Source organism: Schistocerca nitens, chromosome 2 (assembly GCF_023898315.1).
Source record: "Schistocerca nitens isolate TAMUIC-IGC-003100 chromosome 2, iqSchNite1.1, whole genome shotgun sequence".
NCBI classification, from domain to species: domain Eukaryota; kingdom Metazoa; phylum Arthropoda; class Insecta; order Orthoptera; family Acrididae; genus Schistocerca; species Schistocerca nitens.
Genome location: NC_064615.1, coordinates 3,391,399 through 3,405,104, shown reverse-complemented (window position 1 = coordinate 3,405,104; position 13,706 = coordinate 3,391,399). Strand labels below are relative to the sequence as shown.

The 13,706-nt window shown below is 37.6% G+C and overlaps 1 protein-coding gene across 1 annotated transcript in view; it reads right to left on the bottom strand.

The window, feature by feature from the left end:
* The window catches only part of LOC126235664 (ATP-binding cassette sub-family C member 4-like), a 166,546-nt gene that overhangs the window by 59,037 nt on the left and 93,803 nt on the right, over positions 1-13,706 (bottom strand). The window contains exon 11 of the mRNA XM_049944384.1: positions 4,055-4,238. Coding sequence (XP_049800341.1) covers positions 4,055-4,238 — 184 coding nt within the window. The remainder of the gene's footprint in view (positions 1-4,054; positions 4,239-13,706) is intronic.

Below are 13,706 nucleotides of genomic sequence, written 5' to 3'. Positions count from 1 at the left end.
TGCTACTCTGCAAATCACACTTAAGTGCCCAGCAGAAGGTTCATCAAACTACCTTCACAATAATTCTTTGTTGCTTCACTCCCATACAGTGCACAGAAAAAACAAACACTTATACCTTTCCGTAGGTAGAAAGACGAGGGCTAGTAGAAATCCTTGGGTGACAAAAGAAATACTGAATTTAATTGGTGAAAGGAGAAAATATAAAAATGCAGTGAATGAAGCAGGCAAAAAGGAATACAAACGTCTCAAAAATGAGATCGTCAGGAAGTGCAAAATGGCTAAGCAGGCATGGATAGAGGACAAATGTAAGGATGTAGAGGCTTATCTCACTAGGGGTAAGATAGATACTGCTACAGGAAAATTAAAGAGACCTTCAGAGAAAAGAGAACCACTTGTAGGAATATCAAAAGCTCAGATGGAAACCCAGCTCTAAGCAAAGAAGGGAAAGCAGAAAGGTGGAAGGAGTATATAGAGGGCCTATACAAGGGCAATGTACTTCAGGACAATATTATGGAAATGGAAGAGGATGTAGATGAAGATGAAATGGGAGATATAATACTGCGTGAAGAGTTTGACAGAACACTGAAAGACCTGAGTTGAAACAAGGCCCTGTGAGTAGACAACATTCCATTAGAACTACTGATGGCCTTGGGAGAGCCAGTCCTAACAAAACTCTACCATCTTGTGAGCAAGATGTATGAAACAGGCGAAATACCCTCAGACTTCACAAATAATATAATAATTCCAATCCCACAGAAAGCAGGTGTTGACAGATGTGAAAATTACCGAACTATCAGCTTAATAAGTCACAGCTGCAAAATACTAACGTGAATTCTTTACAGATGAATGGAAAAACTGGTAGAATCTGACCTCGGGGAAGATCAGTTTGGATTCTGTAGAAATATTGGAACACGTGAGACAATACTGACCCTACGACTTATCTTAGAAGAAAGATTAAGGAAAGGCAAACCTACGTTTCTAGCATATGTAGACTTAGAGAAAGTTTTTGACAATGTTGTCTGAAATACTCTCTTTCAAATTCTGAAGGCGGCAGGGGTAAAATACAAGGAGCGAAAGGCTATTTACAATTTGTACAGGAACCAGATGGCAGTTATAAGAGTCAAGGGACACAAAAGGGATGTACTGGTTGGGAAGGGAGTGAGACAGGGTTGTAGCCTATCCCCGATATTATTCAATCTGTATATTGAGCAAGCAGTGAAGGAAACAAAAGAAAAATTCGGAGTAGGTATTAAAATCCATGGAGAAGAAATAAAAACTTTGAGGTTCGCTGATGACATTGTATTTATGTAAGAGACAGCAAAGGACTTGGAAGAGCAGTTGAATGGAATGGATAGTGTCTTGAAAGGAGGGTATAAGATGAACATCAACAAAAGCAAAACGAGGATAATGGAGAATGTAGTCAAATTAAGTCGGGTGATGCTGAGGGAATTAGATTAGGAAATGAGACACTTAAAGTACTAAAGAAGTTTTGCTATTTGGGGAGCAAAATAACTGATGATGGTTGAAGTAGAGAGGATATAAAATGTAGACTGGCAATGGCAAGGAAAGCGTTTCTGAAGAAGAGAAATTTGTTAACATCGAGTATAGATTTAAGTGACAGGAAGTCATTTCTGAAAGTATTTGTATGGAGTGTAGCCATGTATGGAAGTGAAACATGGACGATAAATAGTTTGGACAAGAAGAGAATAGAAGCTTTTGAAATGTGGTGCTACAGAAGAATGCTGAAGATTAGATGGGTAGATCACATAAGTAATGAGGAAGTATTGAATAGGATTGGGGAGAAGAGAAGTTTGTGGCACAACTTGACTAGAAGAAGGGATCGGTTGGTAGGACATGTGTTGAGGCATCAAGGGATCACAAATTTAGTATTGGAGGGCAGCGTGGAGGGTAAAAATCATAGAGGGAGACCAAGAGATGAATACACTAAGCAGATTCAGAAGGATGTAGGTTGCAGTAGGTACTGGGAGATGAAGAAGCTTGCACATGATAGATTAGCATGGAGAGCTGCATCAAACCAGTCTCAGGACTGAAGACCACAACAACAACAACATACCTTTCCATATAAGTTCCGACTTCCCTTATTTTATTATGAGGATTGTTTCTCCCTATGTAGTTCAGCAACAACAAAATATTTCCTCATTCAGAGGTGAAAGTTGGTGATCAAAAGCTACAGGAACAATGCATATCCTACACATAATACCTTTTCTCTATGATTTGTTGCTACTAATCGTACATAAAGGGAGTATAGGAAGACCACAAACTACAAGTCTGTGATTGCTGCAAGGATCTGTTTTGACACCTCTTCTGTTTAATATCTACACATTGACTGACATAGAATATTCTTAGAGAAGGTGAAAGTTCAGCAACATGCAGATGACACCTGTATTTACATGGAAAGTACATCCGTCAAAGAATGTAAATTACAAATTACAACCACACTGCTTGTGCTTTGTGCTCCAACAGTAGCTGTGAAGAAATAGACAGGATATATCCACTGTTAAATCAAGGAAGGTGGACACAAAACATGTGGCTATGAAATGTCAGATGGCTGTTAGTATATTCAGAGCTATGACAGAACCTTGGAGGGTTTTGAACATCGGCACAGCACAAACATTTTAACGCACGACAGTACGTCCATTCGTTGACTATGGGAGTGTCTGTTATGGATCTGCACCTGATACTTACCACAAGAGAATTAATAAATGCCAATATAGAGTGCTAAGACCTTGTTTGGGAGCAATATGCTCTGCCTATACCAACACACACTTGGTTGACCGCATGCCCTACTGTCCATCTATGCCAGCAGTACCTCTGCACCAAATTTATTCTTAAAAGGAATCAATATAAAACTAACAATATGAATCTGAAATCAATCATCTCAAAACTAACCATAGGTTGCTTAACTGGACACTTCTGGATCACTAGAACTCTTCCTCCCCTAGCCTAAGCATATTTAGATGCTGAGGAGACTTCAAGAAGATCATAAGAGCACCTAGACACAGTATTATTATCATTCCATTCCCACTGAAATTGTCTAAGGTGAATGTAATAACTGATCTTGACTTGAACAATGGGACTCATGGTAACAACGGAACTTTGGTGCAGTTTTTAAGATAGTAGCCGAGGCAACATATATTTGTACTGACTACCAACGAAGTATGTATCATGACCACGAAACTTATTGTGATTTGAGAAACACTTCATTTCTCCTCACAGATGACAGCACCTCTATATTCCCTAATCAGTGACTATTAACTGCTCTAACAATACTTCAAAATTTCAGCACCTGTTTTACTGAAAACCACATGGTATACAGGTTGGCCAAGTGTTGGAATACACCATCTGGACTGCAATCCTAACTACAGATTACTGATATGTCCTACACAGAGGCATGATACAAGACTTGCAGGGGGAATGGGAGGAAACAACAAGACACAAAAGGAAGGAATGTGCAACAATCTACCCTTCGGTCCCCTAGTCTACGAAATTTCAAACAAATTTAATGCCTAGACATCTTGCTTCTCAAATGTCCAGACTCAATTCAACCATGCATGTTTATGTAACCATTTTCAAAGGCTTCCCACTCTTGTGGAGGAGAAGTGGATGCATATCACCTTTTCTTTGGGTGTCCCAGGCAACATGAATACACAACAATCCATTTACAACAACTTGTGAGGCTTTCTCATCCAGTTCCAACCTGTATGGTGGCTTTGTTAACAGCTCAGGATCACAGACTTTTTAAGGAAAAGTACAGATTCACTGTTGACATGGGAATCCACATCTAAGACCAACAAATCACTGACAGTGGACTGCACAACACTGTTCTATAATATTTGGTTTTACAACAATTATACAGTATTAGTCTATTTGTAATTATATAATTTCTGTCTGCAGTGTGTGTGTGCATGCAAACAAATAAATATTCTAACATTAATTTTCTATCAATATCCTGTATGAACAGACTGTATGGTGTAAGGTAAAGATCAATAAACAGTTGCATTGATTAACAATCATTAGAGGTGAAACATCTTACATTTCTGAGTATGACTATCTGCTCAGCATCCTTTAGATACTGCAGCTGGTGAGTGGCCAGAATACGTGTCTTTGTAGCCAAGTAACCATTGACACAGTCCTGAAACAGTTGCTTCCCAACATGTGTGTCAACTGCTGACAGTGGATCATCCAGTAAATATATGTCAGCATCTCTGTACACAGCTCTGTAAATATTAAGATATTGGTTTACAGCAGTGTGTTCTAACAAAATACTTAAAACTATTTCAAAAGAATTTATAACAATTTTTTTTATTTCTGGTAAAATAAACAGTGATTCAGGCATCCTGTGCTTTATTTGTGAGAATACTTCCCTTTATCACTATCTCTGACATAGAACCTTACTTTTTAACAACACACTTAGGTCACAGTTCCAGAACCACTTTTTTCACAAATCAAATAATGTAGGTGTAGTTGACTGAATAGAATAGCTACAGACTGCACACAAACATGAAAAAGCACATATTTAGCATTGTAACTGTAACAAATGTATTATAAGTAACAGAAACAACACTGACATCGAAAGAGGTGGAGTGTAGCAATGGTTAATATGAATCTATACATCTACGTACAACACAGAACCATTATAAGTTGATTAAAATAACTTAGTAATTGACAGACTGCATGGGCAGGGATATTGTTCCCAGCTTGAAGCCAGCCACATTTTATTTATTTATTTATTATTTGTCCGGTAGATCAAATCAGTACAATGGCTTGTACAACTGATATGGGATAAGTCAATACAAATATACAGTTTACAGGAGTCTAAAATAGTAAACAAGAATACAGAAGAAAGTTTATTTTACATTACCTACAAAATTATGTTACTTAAAGTTACAGCTTTACAGAGAATTGTTACATGATGTGGCAAAACTGACTTAACATTCAGCTTTGATACATTATCATGCACTAAGACAATTTTGATTCCAAATATTCTTGGGTGGTATAAAAGCATTCTTTTATTAAAAGAGATTTCACTGTCTGTTTGAATTTATTTATTTCTTGGATTTCTTGTATAAAAGTTGGAAGATGATTATATAATTTTATTCCCATGCACTTGACACCATCACTGTACAGTTTTGTTGAGTGGGGAAGTATTCTTAGAGAGGTTTTTGATCTTGTGTCATAATCGTGGTAGTCCATATTTTTGCTAATTTTGTTGATACTTTTTTTGGTAAAGAATAATAATTCTAGTATGTATTGGCATGGGAGGGGCAAAATATTTAGTTTCTTAAATAATGGTTTACTAGTGTCTCTCTGTTTTTTGAACATAATTGTTCTGAATATCTTCTTTTGCAGTTTGATTATCTTAATTGATTCAGAATTTTGGCCCCAGAAGATGATTCCATAGTTAAGTACAGAGTGAAAGAGTGCATGGTACATTGTGGTTAGGGTACTTATGTTAGTGACGTTCCTTATTGATCTAATCATGAAGCATACTTTACTAAGTTTTGTGCTGGTAACGTCAATGTGCCTTTTCCATGTGAGCGTATCAGTAATAGTGACCCCCAAAAATTTTATTTCATTTTCAAGTTTAACATTATTTTTTTCCAGTGATATAGTTGGTAGTAATGGATTTCTGTTTTGGGCAGTGTGAAAGGTTATTCCAATTGTCTTTTTTGCATTAATCAGCAGCCTGTTACTTTGAAGCCATCGACTTATTTCATCTGTGGTTCTATCTATATTAGATTGGAGAATTTGTTCGGGCGCAGATATGAGTATAGAGGTGTCGTCAGCAAATAAAATGGTTTTTGTGTTTGGTAGGCTGTGAGGAAGGTCATTTATGTAAAGTAAGAACAGCAAAGGGCCCAGGACGGAGCCTTGGGGAATGCCTTGCTTTATGGTATGTATGGAGGAATGTACAGTGCTAGCTGTACCTGAGAGCTTAGTTTCATTTAATTCGACATACTGCTGTCGATCTTCCAGATAGCTTTTAAACCAGTCATAGGCATTTCCTCTTATTCCATAGCAATGCATCTTTTGCAGAAGTATACTATGATTAACCATGTCGAATGCCTTTGTTAGATCTAGGAAGATACCTATGGCTGGGAGTTTTTTGTCCACAAGCTCCAGTGCATGATCTAGAAATTCTTGTGTTGCATCTGTTGTAGCTTTCTTACTTTGGAAGCTGAACTGAGCAGGTGACAGGATATTTTCTTTGTCTAGAAAGGACATGATTCTGGTGGCCATTATATATTCAAATACTTTACTAAAAGTTGAAAGCAGTGCAATGGGTCGATAATTACTGGGATCCTCTTTGCTTCCTTTTTTGTGGACAGGTATAATTTTTGCAATTTTGAGCATACCAGGAAATGTACCATTCAGGAATGAGAAGTTTATTATGTGAGCTAGGGGTTTACTGATAAAGTTACTGCAATTATGAAGGAGGAAGCATGGGATTTGATCTTGTCCAGCAGATGATTTTTTTTAGATTTTGCTATGAAGTGTCTTTTCAATTTCAATTTCAGATGTAGGCCTTAAAAATAGAGTCTCAGAGCATAAGTTTGGTTCTAGTTGTAAGGGACAGCTATTTTTAAGATGGTTAGCTAGGTTTGATAATGCTCTGTAAGTTCCTGCAAAACAGGTGACACAGTGAGCATGTGGAGCTCGAGAAATAACTATGATTCACTGGCAGCTGGATTTTATCACTTGAATTTTTGAAACATCAATCACAAAGTTATTTTAATTAAGGTATAGCAAAAACAACTTCATCCACCAGGATTAACTAAAAACAAAGGAAATTTCATAGCAGTACTCTGCTAATTACAAAGTGACATAAAAATAGATACAAATTTAATGGTGGTTGGACCAGGCACATACTTGGAGTCCTAGCTCAAGAGTGGCATGATAAACTCTGACTTTACACTTTGTTGTAAATATGAAATGTGTCTGAAATTATTGATTGTGATGAGCTAGTTAATAAGATTGCATGACAGAAACAAAGAAAACAGTTTATGGAATTTCTTCGCATATCTTATTTCAATAAAAATGTATCATTTTTGATCAAATTTCTGATTTCACTTGCATTACATTAACCCATTTATAAGCTTTTCATGAAGAAGAAATGAGGCTGTCGAAGTATTACATAAAAGTAAAATGAAGTTTCGTGTGTTGCACCAATTCTTTCATGAGTATTCTTTTGCCAGCTTGAAGGCTCTCATCTTCCTTTGTATCTGATCCTCAGTATTTTTGCATTTCCACACTAGAAAAATCGCTATGGCTTAACCGTGTCTCAAAAACCTGCTGGTACAGTCCGCTGAAAGCTGTGTGAGAAGAACTGGCACAAAATAATAAAGAACACCTACTCTTATTCTCCATAAGCTACCTTATGGTGTATGGTGGAGGGTACTTTGTGCTCCACTGTCACTTCCCCTCTTCCCTGTTCCAGTTGCTAAGGGTGTGTGGGAAGAATGCCTGATCAGGTCTTCCATATGTACTTGCATATTAATGTCCCTTTTTTTTCAACTCATCAAGCTGCCTGCCACACATTCCTCTCTTGCACCAACATCTTCATGTCAGTGTAGCACTTGCATCCACCTTTATTTGTTGGATATATTAAAATTTCTGTCTTCACCTAGTTTACCCTCTTCATCTCCATCTAGTACCATGGAAGTTATTCCCTGATATCTTAACAGAGGTCCTATTACCCTGTCCCTTCCTCTAGTCAGGCTTTCCGCATGTTCCTTTCCTCATTGATTCTGCAGAGGACCTCCTCATATTTTATCTTATCAAATTTTGAACATCCTTCTGCAGCACCACACTTCAAATGCTTTGATTCTCTTCTTTTCCATTTTTCCAGTGACCATGAATCATGTCCATGCAATGTTATGTGCCAAACATACGAGGCCTGTTCAGAAAGTAAGCTCCGATTGATTGCCAAATTGAAACCACAGTGAACATCAGAAATGTTTTACTTGTAACAATTAGCTACACCTTTCAGCTACTTCTCTACGTAGTCGCCGTTCTGACTTAGACTTTTGTCATAGTGTTGTACCAACTTTTCAATAGCCTCATCATAGAAGGCAGCCACCAGTGCTTTCCGCCAATTCTCCACGCTGGCCTACACCTCGTTGTCTGTGTCAAAATGTTGTCTTCAAAGACAGCGGTTCATGTGACCAGAGATGAAACTCAGGGGGAGACAATTGCGGACTGTATTGTGGGTAATCTCACATTTCCATTTGAAAACGATGCAGGAGCATCTTCATTGCCCCTGCAGAATGCGGCTGAGAATTGTCTTGAAGAAGAAACAGCACGACAGTTATGTAATGTTAGCTGCATAGCTTCAGGCGAAATGTCTCACCAGGCCCTCGTACTTGGCGGCAGACACTATTTTCTAGACATCTTTACGCACTCACTGCGAGCTCAGAAATGAGAAGAGCGACGTGATGCTAACTGGGGTTATACTAGAGACACTACCCAACACATCTGTGCAAAGCTTTATCGGATTTTCATAGTCGTTTCCATTTCGCGACCGATCGGAGCTTACTTTCTGAACGCCCCTCGTACATAGTCAAAAAGTTTTTCCTTAAACTAAAGCTGATATTTGGTACTAAGAGATATCTTTTGGTAATGGATGGCTCTCTCTTGCCTGTGATAATCTGCTTTTTATGTCCTCCTTGGTTCATTTGTCATGTGTTATTTTGCTTCCAAGATAGCGAAATTCCTTCACTTCACATTCTTTGTAGTCTCAAATCTTTATATTAAATTTCTCGCTAAACTCATTTCTGCTACTTCTATTTACTTTCATATTTCTTCAGTTTATTCTCAATCCATGGTGTGCACTCATTAAATTCTTCATTCCTTTCAAATGGTCCTGTGATTGTTCCTCACTTTTATTGAGGACAGCAATATCATCAGTGAATCTTATCGTCAATATCCTTTCACCCCAAATTTTTATTGTAGTCCTGAACCTTCCTTTTTTTTTTTGTCATCACTTCATCAATGTACGTACTAAACAGCAGAGGCTAAAGACCAGTCCCTGTCTTATAGCCTTTCTAATCTGAGCACTTCATTTATGGTCTTCCAATCTTGTTACGTTCTCTCCGTTCTCATACATATTGTACATTACCAATCTTTCTCTACTGCTTACACCTATTTTCCTCCAAATTTTGAATATCTTACACCATTCTACATTGTCAATCACTTTTTCTAGGTCAACAAATCCTGTGAATGTGTCTTGATTTTCCTTAATGCTTGCTTCCATTATCAGTCTCAATGTCAGAACTGACTGTCTTGTACATTTTCCTTTCCTAAAGCCAAACATAATCAACAAAAAGATTCTCAGCTTTATTTTCCATTCTTTTGTATGTAGTCCTCACACTTATCCACCCTTGCTATCTTAGGGATCATGTCGATGATGTTTTTCTGAAAGTCTGATGGTATTGTCATGAATCTAATAGATTCTGGACTCCCCCAATTCTTTAAGAAATACTGAAGGAATGTTGTCTATGCCATCTGCTTTATTTGGTGCAAACCTCCAAAGCTCTGTTAAATTCTGGCTAATAATGCGTACCTTTTGTCTTCCATACTGATCCACATTTACTCTTCTATCAAACCATTAGACAGTTCATCCACCTTGTAGAGGCCTTCAAACTACTTGTTCCATCTACCTGCCCTCTCTTCTGAGTTTAGCAGTGGAACTCCTCTTGTACGACTGACCCTCCATTGCTTGCACGGATGACACTTATTATCCACATGATTTTCCCTCTCTGTTTTGTCTGAATGGGCTGAATTGAGTTCATGCCATTTTCAAAACCTTTCCATTAATTCCCCATCCATTAATTTCAGCCATAACTGTTTTCCAGTTACACAGTGGTGTATTGTTTATGAAACATTTTTAGAGCTTGGAGGACACTAGCCATCTGAACAAGCACTATTGCTACAATCTGAAACAAGGTGAGTGTATCCAGAATGAGATTTTCACTCTGCAGCAGAGTGTGCACTGATATAAAACTTCCTGGCAGATGAAAACTGTGTGCCGGACCAAGACTCAAACTCTGGACCTTTGCCTTTCACGGGCAAGTGCTCTACCATCTGAGCTACCCAGGTCATGAGTCATGCTTGGGTAGCTCAGATGGTAGAGCACTTGCCCGTGAAAGGCAAAGGTCCCGAGTTTGAGTCTCAGTCTGGCACACAGTTTTAATCTGCCAGGGAGTTTAAAGGTGAGTGTATATCATTCTGCTACTTACCTATGTTCAATCTGACTTTCATATGCATAATTTTGGGTACATTGAAACTAATCACAGTTAATTTGCTTTTTACATAGAATAATTACCTACAAAAAGTAAACAGTTTCTATACTTTTACTTTGTGGAATAAATGTCAAAAAAAAAAAATACCCTAGGGCAGAGTTCAACAGAGATCCTGTTGTATGGCTGGAATAATTCCATCAGCTGAGTGATGAAGATCCTAACAGTGGTGTAGCTGACTCAGAGAACAAACATGACAGGTGGTGATGCTTCAGAAAAAGGTGTCAGAAAATGATGTATATGAATCACAGGAAAAAGTAATTAAAGAGAAAGCACTTCTTTTTAAGAAAAAATGCAATAGCTAAATGGAGAAAAAGTAAATATTTTACCAATGTTAGAACAAGATCTTATAATATTACTAGTATTATTATGCATTTACCTGGGCTCCAAAATGAACCTCGTATAACAAAGACAGAAAAACATATCATGAAATCATTTTTGGATGAAAATAGAATACCCATTATTTCAATATGTACTAATATTTATATCAATGAAGTTATGGCAACTTTTCTAGAAAAAGGAATGCTAAAGAAACAGCTGTTACAGAAATCATGGCTTTCACTGGTATGTAATCTAGGATCTCTGAGAGATTGTAGAGTGAGTTTTTTGAAGTTGTGGAATAACTCAAACAGCAATGGGCTTCATTCATGGTACATATGCACAAGTGAAAACCAATTCAGGTTTCACTTGAGGTTGGAAGTATCCTTCATAGAGGTGTTCAAAGAGAGAAGATGGCTTCTATCAGAAAAATACTGGCGGTATTAATGAACAGTTGCCAAAAATATTTGTTACTGTATTTGTGTATTATGTTTAGATTTAAATAAAACACTTCCAAAATCATTCATATATACCATTCAAATCGTTCAAATACATTGTTTATGTAGTGGATGACACCTGCCAGCCACGTGAGTGATCATGTCAGTAATTATCGCTTGAATAATGGAGAGTTAATGTTCATGCCTCTACTTTTAACTTCACCAAAGGCTGTTCTGCCTTTTCTGTATGCTGAATCAGTCCTGATGACCATTTTCCTATTGATTTCCTTGAATCTTTTCTGTAACCATTTTGCTTCAACATTCTTGCACTTCCTATTTAATTCCTAAGTGACCTGTATTGCTGTGTTCCTGTCTTTGCCTGTACATTTTTGTACATCCTTTTTTTTTGTCAATTTATTACAGTATTTCTTCTGTTACTCACAGTGCCTTCATTCTTACCTTCTTTGTACCTCCTCTGCCCAACTCTTGTCTCTTTTACAGATGCCCATTTCTCTCCAATTGAACTGTCTATCATGATATTCATGTTTGCAGCATCTACAGCCTTTGAGAACTTCTGCCCTTTTTAGTCACGTCCATTTGTCTTCAACTGAACTGACTATTGTGGTATTCATTAGTGCAGTATCTACTGCCATAGGAAACTATCAACATATCTTTTCATTCCTTAGTACTTCGGCATCCAACTTCTTTCCACATTGATTCTTCTGATGATTCTCTTAAACTTCATTCACTCTACATCATTTCTAAATTGTTTCTAAACCCATATCTGCTCCTGGGTAACACTTACAATCCAACCTCTGATTTCAGAAGCTCTGTCTGACCACGTTGTAATACAGACCGAATCTTATCATGTCACCAGGCCTTTTCTGAGTACACCACCTCCTCTTGCAATTTTTTAATGGTGTGTCTTCTATTACTAGCAAAAATTGGCCTTTCTTCTCTCTCAGTCCTACTACCAATGGCATTTCCTCCCACAACTCTGTCTTCTATTTCTTCACCTCTACAGCATTCCAGTCACCCATGATTATTAGATTTTCATTTCCTTTTACACACTGAATTACATGTTCAGTATCCTCATATACTTTTTTCTATCCTCCATCTACTGCTTGTAACATCAGAATTTACACCTGAACCGTCATGACTGGAAATTCATTTGTTATCGGTTGTGATGACTATAACACTACCAACAAACTGCTCACAGTAACTCACTCTCTTCCACCTTGCTATGATGAATCCTACTCTAGTTGCACCATTGATATAACCCCATATCCATCTGGCCAGAAATACTTATCTTCTTTCCATTTCATTTCACTGACACACAATATATCTAGACTGAATCTTTAGATTTTCCTTTTCAGCTTTTCTAGCTTCCCTACCACATTCAGACTCCTGAGATTCTGTGTTCTGATTTGTAGAGTGTTACTGTTTCATTCGTTAGTCAATCCTCTCTCCCATTGGCAGTCCCCTCCCAGAGATCCAAATAGGCGACTGATCAGGACTCTTTTGCCAAATTCATGATGAAAGATGCTGTTCTGCTGTAAATCTTCTCTTTCCTTCCTCAGTCCTAGCTGGTAAGGTTCTTAGACTACAGAGGAATACCCTAGTACTGGTGAAACTACAATTTAATAACCATCTGAAGGTGGACTCCACTTCCTGATCTAGCATCTGCCTTTCCTATCATTAGTTCTATGTAGTTGTTTTCTTTAAATTACTCTTTGGTCATAGTCCATATATTTATTGGATGTGACTTTTACCAGTGATTGTCTGGTAGTTTAATCAAACATTAATGGTTTTTTCTGTCTATTTTTGCAGAATGAAATACATTTGTTTACTTTTAGAGTCAACTGCTACTCTCTGCACCAAGTATCAATCCTCTGTGTGCCTTCCTGCATTTTTATACAATTTTCTTACACTGCCACTTCTCTTTATACAGAGACATCACCACTGAACAACCTTGTGGAACTTCTCACATTAACCAGTAGACAATGCATGCATATTGTGAATAGTAATGGTCCTATAACACTTCCTTGGAATATACCTGAAATGCTTTTACATGTGAAGATTTATGTCAGTTAAGAGTGGCATTCTGTGTTTTGTTTGGTAGGAACTCTTCAATTAAATCAAAGAGATGGACTGACAGTACAAAAGCTCAAATTTGTTCATTGGGCTACTGTCTGGAACTGTGCCAAATTCCTCCTGGCACTGGTATCTACTGTCTTCTAGGTCTCATGGATGGGCAGAACGAGTGAAGTTTCACAATATTTTGTCTGTGGATCCTTTTTGATTCCTTCGTAGGAGATTATCGGTATCAAGAATGATTGTAACGTGTGAGCACAAAATCTACAAGATTCTATGAAAGATGATGTCAACAATACAAGCCTATAGCTGTGTGCATCCTCAAAATTGATAATGGAATGCACATTTTTCTGGTCCATTTGCAAAGCTTTGTTCTGCCAGCAGCTTATGACAGACTAGTTACCTCAGGAGTTCCCATTGCTTTACATCTACTGAGCAAATGTCACTGGTGTTCTCTCCACATTCATTGTCATTGTTGTTCTTTCCACAGTAACCTAACTTCATTTATTCTGGTGTTAGTGTGATGATTAAAATGAGG